This window comes from Akanthomyces muscarius, chromosome 4 (genome assembly GCF_028009165.1).
Source record: "Akanthomyces muscarius strain Ve6 chromosome 4, whole genome shotgun sequence".
NCBI lineage: Eukaryota > Fungi > Ascomycota > Sordariomycetes > Hypocreales > Cordycipitaceae > Akanthomyces > Akanthomyces muscarius.
In genome coordinates this window covers 38,149-57,925 of record NC_079244.1, presented here as the reverse complement: position 1 = coordinate 57,925, position 19,777 = coordinate 38,149, and the positions used below count along the sequence as shown (strand labels likewise).

The 19,777-nt window shown below is 36.5% G+C and overlaps 2 protein-coding genes across 2 annotated transcripts; both read left to right on the top strand.

Moving 5' to 3' along the window:
- Positions 1-4,935: 4,935 nt before the first annotated feature.
- LMH87_010648 (uncharacterized protein) lies at positions 4,936-6,298 on the top strand (the record flags this gene model as incomplete). The annotated part of the gene is made up of 5 exons (XM_056199657.1): positions 4,936-4,945; positions 5,106-5,118; positions 5,169-5,664; positions 5,716-6,054; positions 6,116-6,298. The coding sequence occupies 5 exons, from the start codon at positions 4,936-4,938 to the stop codon at positions 6,296-6,298; spliced, it is 1,041 nt and encodes a 346-aa protein (XP_056051584.1).
- A 2,103-nt stretch (positions 6,299-8,401) lies between these two features.
- On the top strand, positions 8,402-10,194 carry LMH87_010647 (uncharacterized protein; the record flags this gene model as incomplete). Its single annotated transcript, XM_056199656.1, has 3 exons — positions 8,402-8,659; positions 8,713-8,927; positions 9,024-10,194. 3 exons carry the CDS (start codon positions 8,402-8,404, stop codon positions 10,192-10,194), a joined length of 1,644 nt encoding a protein of 547 aa, XP_056051583.1.
- Positions 10,195-19,777: the final 9,583 nt, after the last annotated feature.

Here is a 19,777-nt window from a genome sequence, read left to right as displayed (position 1 = left end):
ACTAGTCTAGTCCTTTCCTAACTCTATATAGTAATAAACGCCTAATATTATATTAGAGTAGAATTTACTAGTTAGCTTAAATAGTAAGGGTTAAAATAACTTCACCTCCTTACTAATATTTATATTTATATTTTTCTTAATAAGCTTAACATAGTTTATAAGCGAGTAGGCCACCTAAGCGAGTAGGCTACCTTCTAGGACCTTATAATAAAAAATATACTTTAATAAACTAAAATAAAATCTAGTTAATAAAAATTAATTATAATTATCTAAAAAAGTAATTTCTATTACCTTTTTATATATCCTAGAATTATAGCTAATTTTGTTATAATTACTATAACGCTAATAGTGTAGCTTAGGCTGTGTTAATAGACCCGGACTTTTAGACTTATCGTATCTTCTTTTACCCTTCCCCTATAACTAAGTAGCTAAATTTTTACTAGCCTTTAGAGTAAGAGATCCTCTAGTCTATAAGTGTTTTTTTTTCATATATTAGTGTTAGGAAAGTTATATATTTACTACCTCTAGCTTATTAATTTATTCTTATATTAATACTATCTATTATATTACTTTTATTATACACTTTAATAACTAAGAGATATTTATAATAATTTCACTTAAAGAGCTACTCTAATAGATCCTTATCCTTTTTTTAATATATTCTATTTAAGATAGAGCCTCTATTAGGTTATTAGGGGTTTTTAGAAGTTAGGGAAGTTCTTAACTATTAGTAGTGTTAAAAGGTAATAAAGTTTATAACTTTATATTAAGCTATAAAATAATATATTCTAGATTAAAAGGATAAATCTTAGTGCCTTAAAAACCACTAAGGATATTTAATTTAATTATAAAAGCTTTATATACTAAGTAAACTATAAAGAAAAATTCTTTCTTAGTAATATAGGTAATTTTAGTATATATTAGATTATTAATTATATTATTATATATATATTTTAATAGCTAAAAATAGGTAATATCTAATAGTTAGAGTATATATAATAAATAAGTAGGTATATATAATATAATTATATTATTTACTTTATAATATAGCTTAAAATCTATAAAGTAATAGCTTTTATACCTATTAAGGATTAATAGCTTATATTTACTAATTCTTTTAGTTTTTATATATAGATTAAAATATTTAAGCTATTCTAAGTACTTCTTATTTATAGTCTATCTATTTTTAGTAATAGAAATAGCCTAGTTATAAGGTAAAGGGCTGTTTTTATACTAAGAGGAGAGGTAGGTTTTACTTATAATAATAATAAATAGAGGAATAATAATACTAGCTATACTAATATACTCTATTATTATCGTCTAAGTATAATTTCCTTATTATATTTTCTAACCTTTTTAATATCTTTCTATACCTATAATAACTGTTTTAGATAATATTTAGCCTATTATAAAGCCTATTTTATTAAAGTTATAAATCTCCCCCCTTTATATACTATATTTTATAATAGTATTTTCTATAAGCTAAAACTAGTCTTAATATTATTTTAGATCTTTATATTAGACTTTTTAATAGTTAATTTAATATAATAAATATATAATAAGTTCTAGGTGTTACCTAATAAAGTTTATAAACTAGTGCCTCCTAACTAGAATGTTATATTTAAACTCTAATAGGCGGTTAGCTATAGCTTCTATATTATATAAATAAGGCGGCTAAGATTATATATCTAGATTAAGAATATACTAAATAAGGAGATCTTCTTCTTTATTTATTAATTTTTAAGAGTATATTATTATATTAGCTTAGCTTAGTTATTCTTATTAATAATATATTAGTATTATTTATAGTATATTATAGATATAAGCTATGTTTTAAAGTGATAGTATAAGGTCTTTTTTTAAAGCCTTAAGTGTGTTAATAATATCTTTTTTATTTAGAGTTAAAACTATTTTATCCTATTAAGTTAATAGAGTTTAAACGTAGTTAATTAAAAAATGACATAAAGTGGCCTACTCGCTTAGGTGGCCCGCTTACTTGTGAACTACGTTACTCTTATTCTTTAAGAGCTTTTTATTCTTCTCTATATATACTACTAAAAGTAAGGAAATATAAAGTTTAAAAGAGTAGTTAGTATACTTATCTTTTATAATAGTATATAAGTACTTTTATAATTTAGAGACTATAATATCACTCTTATTAAGGAAGAGACTTAAAGTCTTTATTAGTCTCTTACTAGTAATTAGTAATAGATCTTATTTTTAAGAAAATAGCCTATATAGCTAGAAGTCTCTTAATTAGTAGGTCGTTTAATCCTTTTTAGTATTAATCTATAGCTTAACCTTAATATAGCTAAATAGGTAAGGAGATAATATATAAAAATAGCTAAATAATAATTAAACTATTATATAGGTGTATTAATATATATACTATATAGAATATATTTTTCCCTTATAAATCTATTAGTTATAGCTATTTAGTGTTATTAGTTACTATTTATAAAATAATAAGTAGTAGATATAAAAGTTAAACTTTAGAACTAAAAGAAAGTAGATACTATAGAAAGTATCTAAATAACCTAAATATTAGCTATTAGTTAATAAAAACCGGATTTAAAGGTAGTATAGATAGCTAAGATATAGGTATAAGGTATAGTAATAAGGACTATTATATTATAAACTAATTAAAAAAACAGCTAAAATAAATAAGTATAGTAGTAAATATACCTAGTATAAGAGGAAATTACTAGAAGCTACTATTAGGAATTACTATACTAGAATATACTAGTATCTAAATATAGATAGTAAGCGAGTAGATATAGGCATTTTAGGATAAGTTAATAATAGTATTATAAGGCTGAATTTAACTAGGACTTCTTTATATTATAGATTAGGTGAAAGTTACTACTCTTTTACTTTTACTATATTAATATTTCTAGGTTTTATATTTACTCTTACTTTTAAATCTAACCTATTTTTATAGAGTAGGCTGCCTTTTCTTATTAATTATATAATAGGGTATAGCTATCTTAACTATAACTAAAAGGGTACTATTATAGAGGCCTAATAATAATTTTCTTACTAGCCTAGTAGCTAGTATATCTTATAATAGGCTATATAAAAAAATAATATTCTATTAGGACTAGGCTTTTTAGTTAGCTTATAATTAGCCTACTTAGGACTGCCTAACTAGGTAAGCGGTAAATAGAGCTTATATATTTATAAAAGGTAGGCGGTTAGTAGGAGGTGCTCTCCCGTCTAAACAGGCAGGCGGTGATAGTTAAGAAAAGGCCTTAGACAGGTAGTAGGCAACACCTCTCCGCTATAAGTAGTAGGCGGTAGAAGTTAAAGAAGGATTGTTAACTAAAAGGGGAAGGTAGTGCTTTACCGCTCCTATAATAGCAGGCGGTAAGATAGAGAAACTTTAAGAGGTGTTTAGCTATAGACATATCGTTAATAGTGAGAAAAGAAGGCGGTAAAGACTCTACAGTTAGGATGCCTATAAAGAGTAGGCAGTGTCTTATAAGTTATTCTCTAAAAGGCAGGTAGTAAAGAACCTTATATAGAGGTTACTCTAACTATTAAAGTTAGGCGGTAAGAAACTATAACTATAAGTAATAAGTGGTAGATAATAGTAGCGCTTAGCTCCTAATATAGTAGGCGGTAATAGTAATACTAATAGTAAGACTACTATAAAGAGTAGGCAGTAAAGTAGGAAGTCTTTAGAGTGGTATTATTATATAAACTATATTAGGTAAGAAAAGAAGGCAGTAAAGTATAATAGTTAGTAGATCTAGAAAGAGTAGGCGATATCTCGCTATAACTATTCTATAAAAGGCAGGTAGTAAAAATCCGTTTAGAGAGTTACTTAGCTGTTAAAAGTAGGTGGTGAAAGCTTAGCTATAGTCTAAGAATTTTATAAAGGTGGTGATAAAAGCGGTAAGTGCTTTTTTACCTAATAACGGCTAAAGGCTATAGATATAGTAGGCAGTGTGTAAGAGGAAGCTATAAAGTATAAAAGAGGAAGGCAGTTAGTAGTCGTGAAAGTTGATGTCTGAAAATTGTATAGTAACGTGTGGAAAATTCCCACTAGGCGTGTGGGTTTTGCCATCCTAAATAGGCATAGTTAGCCTGTGGAATTAGATTCTAATAGTAAAGAAGGATATGTCTTTTTATATAGGGTAGGTAGGGACCTTCAGGGTATCTAGGTTGTCTAGATAGTCCTTTAGGAGCCTAAGGAGGTTTCTTTACTCTAACCTAAGCCCTAGGATCCTAGGGAGTAGTAGGAAGTGTAGGAGGGTTATTTTAGAAGGCCTAGCGATGAATTTTACGGCGAGCTAGTTTGCTATTAGATAGAAGATCTAGGCGGGCCTAGGTTGGAGCTTATAGGTTAGTATAGCTATCTTTATAGAGTATTATAGCTATTATATAGTAAGCTATTTTAGCGAGTATAGGCGCTAAAATAGCCGCGTGGGCCTCTTAGGTGCTTAGAGAGGGTGTATATAGGGTAGGTCTTTATGCTAGGATAGGTGGTTCAAACTAGGCAGTAGCCTAGGACGTGTTAATAGAGTTATAGAGGCCTGCTAGCCTCTCTAGGGCTTATATTGTCTCTTTCTAGCTGCTAGAGGCGTCCTTTATAGGTGGGACGGGTCTTCTAGTAGGTCTAGGGCCCTCTGAAGGTCCTAATAGTCGTCTTTTTGTGCCGATTTAGACCTGGATAGTCTAGGAAGGCGCTAGAATGTTGTCTTCTAAGGCGAAAGGGTCGCTAGAGGGCGCTAGAGAGTCTTCCACAGGTACTAAGGAGACTTAGGAGGCTGGCGTATAGCTTCCAGCGTCTCTTAGCTTGATAGAGGGTGTTAGGGAGTCTTCTAGGCTATGATAGGGGCCTTCTGAGGGGGTTAGAGAGGGTTCTGGGTACTATATAGGGCCTCTTAGGGGCGTTATAGAGCCTTCTGGGTGTAATAAACTTCTCATTGGATGGCCACTAGTTGGCTGCGTCGATTTCTTTTATAGGCGTGCTGATTTTCTAGCCAACGGTTGTGGGCTGAGTTAAGATGGACACTTTTGTTTTCGATACGGCATCCATCTTATCGTCGCATTGTCTGGGGCCGATGCCCGAGCGTCATTTTTCTCTACACGCGGCTTAGATCCATTAGCTGGGTTCGTTGTGCTTGCATGGCACCTTTCGCAACATGTTAACCAATTGATAGATACTCTGCTCTGCTCACCGGTATTCCAACTACGGATCATTTGGAGGGCGGGGGAATAGATTCCCGTACATTTAAAACGTTCAAGCTACTCATGACAAAAGCTAGACTGATTGAAAATCTTGGTCAGCTAGTAGATGATGCCAATAGTGCCCTCGGACATTTAGACACCTCACGCCCTTTCGATCCTTTCAACGGCATATACCTCCTGATATATCAGATGACACATCGTCTACTGGGGAGTTATGACGTGGCGGATAGCCCACGGCTGCTTGCAGAAACTCTAGCAGTTTACGATCGAATGAATGACTCCTCTGCAGGGCAGACCATGTTTCCTATGATGCCAACACTGGGAATGCTTCGCAAGCTATGGGCCGGTGCGAGACTGCACTTGCTATTTCGAAGCATGATAAGAGATCGCAGGAAGTGTGGCAGACGAGAAAACGATGCGATGCAAATTATGATGGACAAAGGGGATAGCGACATTCAAATTTCGACGGTGAGTTTTGTGTGGGCTTACGACCGAGGATCAGTTTACTAACCGTTCCAGGTTATCATCTCCAGCCTTTTTGCAGGGCTCCTCAACAGTGGTGTCAACGCAGCATGGATACTATGCTATCTCGCCAAACATCGTGACTGGTATATGAAGGTGCAGGCCGAGGTCGATGAAGTCATCGCCGCAGGCCGTCAATCAGACGATGAGACTCCACGACAGATATTAGAGCGCTTGACCATAGAGCAGTGGGAGTCCAGTTTTCCAATGCTCGGGTATGCTCTGCAAGAATCAATCCGCCTTAATCTTCCAGGCATTTTCATTCGCAAAAATATTACCAATGTCAACCTACCCCTAGTGGGCACAAACATAATAGTTCCTAGAGGGTCCTTTGCTGTGAGTATGGCTGTAATGTCGCTGGTTCTTATCTGTTATTCTGAAGCTGATGTCAATTCAGGTATACTTGGCCGATGATGTGCATTTAAATCAAGATTTATATCCTGAACCATTGGAATGGAACCCTTGTCGTCATATTCAGTCGTCGCCCGATGGCCGCGAAAGCTCTTCGCTCGATTATCTGGGATGGGGAGCAGGGCTGCACCCTTGCCGTAAGCTACACCACTTACCCAATTATCTCTAAGTAGAATTTTAATTGACAAGCACTAGTCGGGAAACGGGTACGGTTGGAACAATATTATGTCGCCCTTGTTGTGTCAATACATTCCACTAACAGCCGTGTAGTTTGCTAAGCTCGAGGTTGCGATTTCAACCGCCATGTTTATGTCAATGTACGAATTTGAGCTCTGTGATGGAGCAGGTAAACTGCAGCAAGAGTCTCTTCCTAGAACTAATCGTAATTGGCACGGAGCGAAGCCAATTAAAGACAAGGTATATTTCAAGCTCACATCTCGACATAGATGACGGAGGTAAATTGCCCGACCTAGGAGATGGCACCCGAACTTGAATAAAATATAACAGGCAAGGCCGCCATGGGCACGTGCCACTCTTCAAGCTGGTCATCACCCAAGCCCGCGGAAGGTAGCCACGAAACAATATCATCACAAAAATCTATTGGCGTTGAGTGTGTAGTTAGATTAGATATAATACACGCACTTACACTATAAACGCGGAAACTAGTAAGGAAGAGGATTTTAATTAGTTTAGATTTCTTTTTATATTATAGTTAAATTATCAATAGTTAAAAGGTGAAGTGTTAAGGAATGTAGGTAACTTACTTATCTAGGCGACTCACTTATTAACCACATTATAATACTAAAATCCAAAATAAAAATAATTATAATTATAACTTAAGAAAAGGTATAGATAGTAATAAAGGTCTGCTAGTATTATAGCAGGCGTGACACGACCTGTTTCTGGGGTGACTTGAAAGTGGGTGGCTGACGTTAGTTAGCGTTGAAAGCTTCCTAGCAGAAATAGTAAACCTTTGCCCGAGTTGCGAGAGACAGATGATCGTATTATAAAGGATGGTCAAAAACATACTTCGAACTAGGCTTTCATCAGTATATCATACAGACATCAATTAAACACGGGTTATTGGGGGAAGATGAGAGGACGATAAGATACGTCATGCTTGAGTCATGTACCTTTTTTTCTTTTGGCGGGCCAGCAAAAGGTGCCTATTATAGTGGTCGCAGAGTCATGAGACACTAGCAACAATTGGTTGACAAGATAGCTGCGTCATGATTGGCAATTCTGTAACTCATCTGGTATATGCTGCCAAGCCTCGGGGGCGAAAGGACGCAATGTAATTTGCTTTGCGTCCGTAACCACAGGGCTGAGGTTTATGGGTCCTCAGCGTGCTGTTGCCCCGCGTATTCCTCGTACAATGCGGCGGAGCAAAAGCGAGAACAGCAAGGGTATGTCCAGCTTTTAGCTCACCAGTCCGCGCGTTGCCCATCACAAGGACCCTCAATGAGAATTTGATATATAAGTTGTGATGCTCGTAAGCTCAAAATAAATAAATCCTTCTTCCTCGCAATACAGTCGCTTCTGAAGCATACACAATGCGCCGCTACGAAATTATCCGTCCAGCTTTCGGCTATCACTATGACGTTCGGCCAGCTGGCTCAAAAGACAATGCCTATTATTGCAGAGTCAAGCGTTTCACAAAAAACACGCCAGATTTAAGATTATACGTCGGCCCCGACAAGACCGGTATTCCGGTGGCCATGGCACATATTTGTAGTATGGAGCCAATCATGAAAATGCCGACCTGAAACCACGTGCACCCGTGTCTTAAATTCAGCTCATTCAATGAAAGACAGGCTTTTACTTGTATGCCTGTATTATTATTGAGCCAGTTTTGCCCTGGTTCAGTTCGAACCCATTTGGGAACCACAAAATGCTTTATCTTATGCTGCGGGAATTATTCTCGATGTTGGCAGTCCTAGACTGTATACAGTCCATAATTTCGTAAATTGTCGCCGATTTATCTGCCAAAAAAGATGCGTTTTTGTGCCAGAGTCTCGTGCTGGACCAAACCCAGGGTAGTCCTTGTTACTGCCGGTGTCTCCCAGCTAGCATCCCCCCTGCGATACGGCCGAGACCAGAAGTTAGCACCGAAAAAGCAAAGAAGAAATATGAAAGAAGCAGGCGAGATGCCGATCCCAATACATTATTTGAATCATATTCAGTTTATTATTTAACGCCCGCTTCTGTCGCTCCTCTGCTAGACACAGTCGCTGGCTCCCACGGTGAGGTTTTTTGTTGTTCTCTGCGCAAAATGCGTACCCTGTCTACTCTCTACCTGGTAGCCCAGGCGGTCATACCTCCAGTTTATGGGCGTCTTGTTCGTCATGACGCCTCGTTCCAACCTGACCATATCCTTCGAGTGGCTGCTGAGAATTACAGCCAAGCATGCTCCGAGCGCTACTCTGTCTTGGTGAATGGGTCATTGCCAGGGCCTGAACTTCGCCTACAGGAAGGCGAAGTGAGCTGGATCCGGGTTTATAATGACATGGAGGATTCGAATGTCACTATGGTAGGTGTAATTCTACCGTTGCCGTGGATCTGTTGACTGATGCGCAGGTACAGCATTGGCACGGCCTATCCGCCTTTACGGCACCGTTCTCTGATGGGACACCCATGGCCAGCCAGTGGCCTATCCCACCTGGTCACTTTTTTGACTATGAGGTCCTTCCAGAAGTCGGCTATGCTGGCACTTACTTTTACCACTCCCATGTCGGCTTCCAAGCTGTCACTGCTGCAGGTGCTCTCATTGTGGAATCAACTGAACAACCGCCATACAAGTATGATGAAGAGCGTACTATTCTCCTATCTGAATTTTACCAGAACACGGATGAGGAGGTTGAGCATGGACTCATGTCGACTAAGTTTGCCTTCAGTGATCCGAGTGCTCTTTTGGTAAACGGTCAGGGTCGGTCGGCGAATGACACCGACGGATCGTGCAAGCTTGCCGCGCTCGAGGTCGAAGCCAGCAAAACCTACCGTTTACGATTCATTGGGGCCACAGCTCTATCGACGCTCTCGTTGTCAATCGAGGACCACGATGTGCTCGAGATTATAGAGGCGGATGGGCACTACACGAAGTCTGCCGAGACTGGTTTCGTACAGATTGCCAGTGGCCAGCGGTATAGCGTGCTCCTAAAAACAAAGACAGAAGACGAGCTGCAAGCAGCCGGATCTCGACAGTTTTATTTCCAGATAAATACTGTTGGAGGCCCACCTGCCCTGACCACGTATGCGATTTTGCAATACCCGTCAGAGGAGGAGCCTGATTTAACAACCATCCCGGCCGATCCTCCCCTGCCTCTGGCCACGCTCACTAATGGCTGGCTTGACTATACCTTGCAGCCATACGGGGCAGACCCAAACTTTCCCACGGCAGATGAAGTGACTCGACGTATCGTGGTCACAGTTCACTCGAATGCTAGTGATCATATTGTCTATCTTCAAAACGGGTATGATTGGGTGGAGACTTTCCCCGGCTCTCCTTACCTAGTCGATATATACAACGGCGAACTTGACCTTGACTCGACGTATGAGCGAGCAGTGGACAGCGGCAACGCCTTTGATAACCAGACCCGGCTCTTCCCTGCGAAGATGGGTGAGGTCCTAGAGATTGTCTGGCAGAACCAAGGCGGCGTCGATGTCGGCGACGTCCAGCACCATCCATTTCACGGACACGGCAGGCACTTTTACGACATTGGTGGCGGGCCAGGACTCTACGACCCGACAAAGAATGAGGAGCGCCTAAAAGAGACCAGTCCAGTGCAACGCGACACAACCATATTGTACGGCTACCAGGACAAGACCTCTCCGCTCGAGCCGTCCGGTTGGAGAGCATGGCGTGTCCGGGTTGAAGCCGCTGGAGTGTGGATGATGCACTGCCACATTCTCCATCATATGGTAATGGGTATGCAGACTGTTTTTGTGTTTGGCAACGAAGAAGACATCAAGGAGCAAGCTGGGCCCGTCGCTGACGGCTACCTGACCTATGGTGGTTCTGCATATGGAAATAGCAAGCGTAGCCCTGAAGTGAGGCATTATTTTTAGCGGCAGCCTTCATATTAATTATTAATGCATTAATAAGTAGAAGAAACTAGGTGAAATCGACGATACATACTTGGTCCGTCCCTTTTATGCCTTGGCTGCTAACGGAACATGACACATCTACGGTTGATTTGGCTGAATCGAACTTGCACTTCGTTACGCTCCAGAGCACATATAGATGAGTGTGGTGAGCAGAGTCGGAGTGGCCATGAGCCCAAATACGGACCAGCACGTTTGGAGGCCTCTGTTCCAGCCTGGTCAAGCACTGTACTTCGTGTGACGTTATCCACTCGGATTGGGTGTAAGTCCTTCCGAAGCACCCGTGCATCTCGGGGTAGCTTTGCTTCGGCGAGTTGCTTTACCATTTGCTATTACTTGTTATTCGATGGTAGAGAAACCCGTTGACTAGTTTAATCCTGGCAGTGCTTGCAGGCTGGTACTCCTAGGTAGCTCCCAGCCATTTCTTTCCAGCGTAAACCAACGGCCATCATCCAGGCTGGCCACTCGTTTACTGGACCCGGCCGCTACCACGCACCAGTACAGCGCTCGTTACAGGCACCAAGCTCTAACTTATAGGGACCAACCTACCTGGCTAGGTGGACGCTACCGGGTACCACGGGTGAGCTACTCCTTGGATGTAGTAGCCGTTGCTCAGGCTCCTTCCCCGGGGCCGAGCCCAACCCTTTGTTACCCGTTGCGACCACGTTTGGCCAATACCCAAACATCAAAAGTTGAAAGGGAAGAAATCTGAATGAACATCGCCGGCGCAAGGCCATGCGATTCGAAAATTTATTCCGAATCACCATGGAGCCCAAAGGACATTGGTTTCAAATTTAATAAATAATTTAATAAATACATCCCTTCCGAAGTCGGGGGTGCGGCCAGTGGCGGTGCAAGCAGCACCGGAGAGATCTCAAGTTACTGGGGGCATCCACGAGGGACGCGCCAACTGCACACCTTCGGCCATCGCCGTGAGCGCCGCAGGACATCCGTCCACGGCACTGAACCCGCTGGGGAAGTGTGGTCTAGGCGTCCCGGAAGAGGACACAGCGCCCGAGTTCTGTTCATGGCGGCGTCCGTAGGACGTGATTACCTCCCGTTTCAGGACTTGCAACGGCAAGTCATCCACAGAACCCATTCTTCAAAGCTCCCAGTGCTAGAGGTCCCTGTAGGCGTCCTGAGTTACCCATCTCATCCCTCTTCCATTTCCCCGCTCCCCCACCAGCTCAAGGCTACCACCAGCGCCTCACCACCCTCGCTCCCACCAGCTGCGAGACAAGGTCACTAAAAAAGACAACATAATCAAAAGCAGGCGACAAAGAAAAGGAAGAAGAAAAGAAATACGTCCTCTACCACACATGGTACCACCACCCCGGCCAACCACACCCACAGCTCTCTGCTCGGCTCTCAACTCAGGACTCTCGACAATGTGCCGTGTTCTCCTCGTCGACCATCACACAAACACCCCCCTCGTCTTCCTCTCGGCAGTGTCGCCTGATCCTTGTATCCCATCAACGCCGCGCGCAACCTCTTCGTCGACGCCTCAAATCCTGTAACTGAGAACAGTATGTGATGTACCTCCATCGCGCTGGCTCGCTCGCCTGTCCGCCCACCCGCCCGCTTCGTGGAGCAGCTACAAGCAGTTACAAGCAAGTCGTGGAACCAGCAAACTCGCACACCACAGCCGCACACCACAAACCACGCACACACCCTTCCCTCGCTCTCTCTTCCGCGCCAGCAAAACTCCATAATAGTAGGTAACGTCGGCCACCCCTGAGCCGTCACCCCCCCTGACCGTCAGCCTCAAGGCACCCACTCCATCACTATAACCACCTTTTAGTAACCGCGTTTTCTTATATAATAATATTTATTCTCTATTAATTTTAGTGTTATTTAATTACTATAAGTAATTATACCTAAGAAAGCCTAAATAATGCTATATAAGACGTTTATAGTGGCGTTAGTATCTCTATAAGCGTAAAGTGATAGGGAATTCCTTAGACAACACTATCTAGTCGCGTTAACAGCTATACTAACTAAGAGGAGGCTTTTAAGCCTTATTAACACCTTTTAAAGGCTTAAGAAAGGCATCTCTACTACTAGGTCCTTATATAAAACGCCCTAAATAACCCTCTAACACATATATAAGTTAGAGAGATAGTAGGTAAGATTACTTAATCTAAAGGTAATAAAGAACTAATTAGTAGGAACTAGTTAGAAGGCTTTTTATACTATAAACTAAAGGTTAAGACCTTAAGAGGTAAGAGAATTAATCTATAAAGAGTTAATAGAGCCTTAACTAATACTATTAAGAAATTCTTTTACCTTCTTACTATTTTTACTATTAAAGATATCTAACTAGTATAATAATATAATATAGATAAGATAGGCCTTATAATAGGCTAAGGAGATAATAGCTTTATATTAAGATTAGCTATAAAAAAGATAGCTATTAAGAAATAATCTAGGCTATATTATTAGAGTATAATCTTTAAGTATATCTTAGCTATTAGCTAAAAGCTTAACCTACTAGTTATCTTCTAAGGAAAGACTATATAATAGTAGTAATTTCTTAGTAACTTAAAGCCTTTTAAGAAGTGAAACTTTAATACTTCTAATAAAGGCTAGATAAATAATATTATTACTATCTACTAGCTTAAAATAATATTTATCTTAGAGATAGTAATAAAGAAACCTTCCTACTAGTTATTAGTTATTAATAGTTATAGAAGTTATTATATAACTAAATTTCTATATAAATATTATATTAATAATATTATTATCCTTTTCTTACCTGCCTATAGCTCTTATATCCTTTAACCTCTTAATATAACTATCTTTAGCCTAATTAAAACCTATTATCGCTAGTAGGTTAATTACTGACCTTATACCTCTAACTTAGTACTAATTAGAAAGTAGATATTCCTTAAGTGTTATATAAAGGCTTAAGAGCTTAAAATAACTTTAAAAAATATAATTATAAGCTAGAGGGTATTAGGGCTATAACTAAAGAATACTATTAATTATACTAGATTGGATTAGGGGCTAGTCTATTTATAGTAGTAGCTAAAAAAAAAACCTATAAAAAAATATAGGGGGCTAATATGAGGAACCGGGGCGCTAGGTAAACCACTCGGCCATAGAGATCAAAAAGATCAAGTAATACTAGACCGTGGCCGAGTATCCCTAGCATCCACTATATAGCTTCGAGGTCCCTGACAGGCTGCCCTTCCTTCCACGTAGCCGTCCCTAGCTACTATAGGTCTTACCTACCTATTAGACCACCTAGAAGTATATAGTGTTAGGACCCCTAGGCTCCCTATAGCCGCCTCCATAGCTCACCTATTAGCGTGACGAAGATTAGCTAGTTAAACGCTAGTACCGATAACCCTATACTGTAATACCCTAGCTAACCTAGCAACTATATCCACAGCCAGGATTCGAACTAGCGACCTCTTCTAGGCGCCTTTAGCTCGCAATCCTTAATACAGTGCACCATAACGGTCTGGTATCCTGTGAGGAACCGGGGCGCTAGGTAAACCACTCGGCCACAGAGATTAAAAAGATCAAGCAATACCAGACCGTAGCCGAGTATCCCTAGTATCCACTATATAGCTTTGAGGTCCCTGACAGCTAATCTATTTAGCCTAGTTAACCCTAATCTATAATAAAAGTATAGGCTAAAAAAATAAACCTAATCTAACTAGAGTATACTTAAAGTTAATCTAAAGCTATTCTTATAAGTGTAAGATATAAAGTAAGTTAAACGTTATTAGCTTAAAAAAAGGAGCCCTAAAGTGACTATATATAGTAGATTATATTTAGATATATAGAAAGGTAGTAAATTATATATAGTATAAAAATATAGAAATAGCTAAGCTATATTTTAAGTTATATAGTATAATTATAGGGCGACTAGGGTAAATAAGGGTAGTAATATAGATAATATAATAATATAGTAATAGCTAATATATAAATAACTATATTAGTTAGGATAGTAAAATTATTTTAAGTCTTATAAATTTAATATAAGTTAGAAAGGCTAATTATTATATATCTATTTATTTATAACCCTAAGTTCCTATTTTTATTTTATAGCCTATACTAGTAGGCTATAATAAGAGTTAAGGCGGTAAGCTATTTAAATAAACACTATAATAATATTCCTATTATTAACTAGAAAGCTATTATATAGGCTATAAAGGAAGTTCCTAATATTATTAATATATAATCTAAGTTAAATTAGAGGGCGGTTTAGGGTCGGGTTAGATAGTTAGATAGCAAATAGAAAAAAACTTAGCAGAAAAAAAAGTGAAGTGACTAGTAAGAGTAAGAGTAAGAGGTAGGAACAGCGAATAGGCGGTAAGGATGTACACTCTAAAAAGTTAATAGCTGACTATAGTAGATTATAATAGACATTTTAGTTAGCTCTATAAAGATTTTAGACTGTAAATTAGTAGTATTCTAAATTACACGTACTATCTTCCTATTAATATACAGTAAGATAGAGTAGAAGCAGATCTAGCTTAAGACGACGTAGATATTAAGCTATAATACGGTATAAGCTATAGTGTTATATATCCCGGCTCTTAATAAGCGTATTTTCCCCACTAAAGGCAAGGTAGCTAATATAGACTATAGAAATAGATAGTTAGTACCCCTATTAAAGCTATAGTACCTCCTATTAGTTAAAATACTTAGTTAGACCCTTTATCTATAGCTTAGCCTTATATAATTATAACAGCTATATATAAATAAAGAAGAGATAATCTATTTAACTATAACACGTTACTATACTATACCTACTTATTCTTTTTATAGTAAGTATATAGGCGTAGAATAAGGGGTAGAAAGAGATAATAATAGCTAAATAGTAGTATTATTATATATTCTTTCCTATCTACACCTAGGGGCTCTACCCTAGATAGAAGGATATAGTTATAATAGGACCTAATATAGCTATCTCTATACTCTCTTACTATAATAATAACTAAGTTTAAAAATAAAACGTGTATATAGGTACCTAACTATATGATTTAAAGGATTATTATAATATAGTAAAAAGTAAGTTTTACCTCTAAAAAGTAATAACTTTAATAGGATTTAGAAAGATAGCGGTTATTCTATTAATAATAAGCCGCTATCTAAGTAAGATAAGACTAAACTATTACTAAGGTAGCGTAAAAACCTACTATTAGTATTATAGATATAGTTAATTATACTAAAAAGCAGATTAGAGATAATATAGTGTTAATATATATTAGATAAGATAATGTCCTAGATACTAATAATAATTAATAGTAAGACTAATAAAGCCGTTTAAAGGATTAACTTTAAAAGTTATACGAGATATATAGTCTTTATAGTGTTACTTTAGGCCATATTAAAGTAACTAACTTAATAAGGCAGAGTCTACTATATCTAATAGCACCTAAATAACGATATAACCTCTATAAGTGTAAGAGCCTTATACTAAACGCCTTCCTTTTAGACTAAATAACGAAAGTCTTAAGAGAGTATAAGAAAATAATAGTAAAGAGCACACCTTTTTGCCTTACTCTACGGCCTACTACTAGTAGTGTCTCTATCCTAGATAAGTAAGGTAAAGATACTCTACCTATACTATTAGTGACTAAAATATCTTCCTTTACCTATTAAGTCTAATAACATAGGGCTAGGCAGCGTATTACGCGCTAGTAGGAGTATATTGACGAGGTAAACACACCTTAGAGTTAAGTATATATCCTATTACCCACTCTGATTAAACCGCTAGTTAAATTAATAAGTACGACCTTCCTTATAACAGCTAACCCGCCTAACCTAGGCGATAAGCACACTATAGAGGAAGCTAATAGAGCGGATATTACGCTTATATAATTAGTAATTATTATGTTAATAGGTGAGACCTTTTTTAGTACTACTATAGAGAATAATAAGGAAGAATATAACTACCTATCTACTACTAATAAGATAAAAAACGTAAATAAGACAGTTAGTGACTATATAGGTAAGTACTAAGATAACTATTCTAAGCTAAAATATAGTGTAAGAGATAAGTCTAGCTTATTTATATTAAATAAGAGTTAGGATCTTAGTATAGAGGGGTATATTAGGGATAATTCTATACTATATATTAAGACTTTATCCTCTCTAGACAGACCTTAGTACACACTACCTACTAAAACTAGGTTAGTATTATCTGTTACTCCCTATCCTCTTAATAAGATTATTATTACTATTAAGTTAGCTAAGTTTACTACTAATTATACCTTTCTTTTATATTAATCTAATACTTACCTATATATATTCTAAGAAATACTATCTAGTTATTATACTTATATATATCCTCTATATACTAACATATTTATAGAACTAATAGAGTATATAAGTTAAGAGCCCTATTAGTAGTCGCCTAATATAGACTAGGACTACTTTTCTATATAGGAAATAATATAGTAGATCTAAGATAGGCTTAAGCTTATACTAGAATTATAGTATAAGCGAACTAAGGGTCGATAATAGTAGTCACTTCTTACCTAACTACTAGTATCACTATTACTGTCTAAGTTAGAGTGTGATATCTATATACACGATATATATATTATAAGAGTATAGGATATAGATAGTATTTAGCTTAGCCCTATAAGCCTCGCCGCTATCTAGCCTAATAATAACTTATTCTAGCTCTCCTTTAACCCGCCCTATATACGGTCTATTATAGGGAATTAGATTATTATACTATATAGCGTTAACCTAGGCTATATATAACATATACTACTTAGTTTGTTTGTTACTAGCAGTATTCCTATAGACATCTTTATCTTTTTCCCTAACACTAATAATAGTAAGCTAGTAAAGCTATAATAAGTATAATAGTAATATACTACTAAGTCTCCCTATACCCTATCACTTATATACTAGGAGGAACTAGTAAACAGTACTATCTTACTAGCCGTCTAGTCTATACTACTAGCTTTATTTTAATAAGAAATACCTTCTATATTTACTATTACTAATACTAAGTGTAAATCCTATTAGGAGAAACTAGTAATAGACTACTAGTTAGTAGATAATAGCTCTTATACCGCCTACTTATACTATACTATTCTAGGGCAGTACCTCAACGAATTTTAGCAGGCCTTCTAGGCAAGATACACTTAAATTAGGATTTCCGTTATAAACAGCGTATCTATATTTACCTACTTTTAGAACCCTAAACTGTTATTCTAGGTCTATAACACTAAGAATAGCTTTATATAGCTAACTCTTAGTTAGTCCTTAGACCTTTTTATAAGTAATATAATACATATACTTAACCTAATATTCCTTAACTTCTAGTCCTACTAGTTAGATATTAGGCTCTACGATCTAGCTATAGTATCTACTATAAAGGGTTAGGACGAAGTCCCTATCACACTTTTATAGAAGAAACGATATCTAGAGAAATTTTACGCTAATCTTTAAGACATTTCGCTAGATATAGGGCTCTAGTCTAAGTACTTTTACACATACTACCTTTATAATATAGCTACCTATAACGCTAAAGTGCGAAGTATAGCAGCACGTATACCCTAACTAACTAACCCTAGCTACCCTAGTTGTCTAAAACTAGGTGTCGTCTATATAAAGGCGTATAACTATAATAAAGAATAATTCTCTATTATTACTAGTAATTACCGGCCTTTTACCACACCTTTACTTATAGCCTTAGCACTAATAGACACTATAATAAAAGATATTTTTACTATAAGCTATAACTATACTAACGCTATTACTAGGGCGCTATAAAGGCGGAAGCTAGTAGGGGCGTAGGAAGCTAATAAACGCTATCTTAATACTATAATAGATTATAACGCGCCTATATATAGGTATGCTATCTATAAAGAGATTATATTTTAGCTTAATACTATCTTTATAATACTTTATAGTAGTAAGTTTAACTAAAAGGAATAGGATAGGACTTTAGACTACTAAACTATAAGTAGTACCTCTTATACGTCTATAGGAGATTTTAAGTATAAGCCTTTTTAGGTATTACTAATAGTAAATATAAATAACTTTATCTATACTATAGCACACTAGTTTATTAAACTACTTAACTATATTTTCGCTAATAGCGGTAAGAAAGATAAGGTATCCTCCTATACTAAATAGAGCTTATAGTCACTTATATACTTCTATACCGCTAAGCTTTTCCTATAACTACTTATATTATCCTTAAATAGTAATAAGGACTACTTTACTAATAAATAGATATAGGAGAACTAATAGTAGTTAAAGTAGATTAAAGATAGACAGTATGTCTAGTACATATAATATAGACTTAGCCTATACGAAATAGTCTATAACTTAGGCCTTCTCTAGCTTAGACTAGACTAGCTTAATTAGATATATAGTTACCTATCTATTCTAAAACTACTATAATTATATATACCTTATAATCCTCTACACTTAAAATAGGCAGCCTAGTCTAGTATCTAGGCTTTTATATATAATAACATATTAGCTATATATATTATTAAAGACCTAATACTTAAAGTAGTATATCTATACGAATATAACTAAGCTAGCTTATATATAGCTATAATAGATAAAAAAACGGCGGTTTATATTATAGTATAGGAGGTAGTAAGAGAATATAGGCTCTATATACTAAGTAAGCTATTACTATATTAGTGTAAGGTATTAGAGGAATATAACTAAGTAAAGAATAGCTAAATATAGTATAAGTATCCTAATAGACTAAACTCACTTATAATAGCTCTTAAGTCTATTTAAACTCCTACTAGGTGTATAGTTACCCTATATACTATACTAGATATTCTAGATAAGGCGTGGGAGATTTAGTAGCTTATAGGGACACTAAATAGCACACTATACCTCCTTATAGGCCTACTAAACTAGATAGTAAAACGGGCTCCTAAAGAGCAGCTATAAAGTAGAAACGTATTTAACACACTATTTAAGACGCTAAATAAAGTGATATAGGCTAGGAACGCGTTCTAGGTCTTCTATAAGTAACTATATAATCTATATAATATAGCACGCTACCTAGATATAGTCCTATTTAGTAACCTATTTTAGGACACTATTAGTTACTATATTACTATTATATTTAATCTAGACTAGACGAAAAAGATAAGTATAAGCTATAAATAGAGCTACTATTATAACTATCTACTAACATTCTTTTATATATAATTCTAGGCTCCCCTTATTAACCTATACTAGTACTTAGTAGATATATTTAAGGTATATAGATAGTTATAAGTAGATTTAGTATTATACTAAGACGTGAATATCTAGATAAAAAAAACGGCTTTCCCTCTTTTACTAAAATAGAAAAGAGTATATTAGGCGCTTTATTATAGAAATATAGAGCTTATCTAAAGTTTCCGTATAGTATATAGACTGTCTATAATAACAGGCTAGGTAGCTCGCTAACTATTAGATATAGTAGTACGCCTAGCTAGTAATCTTTAAAGGTGCTTTATATATCTCTTATAGGTGGCCGGACTTTAGCACTTAAGCTTACTAGGGAGTCTATTATCTAGCTTCTAGAACTTTAATAATCCGGATTTTATTA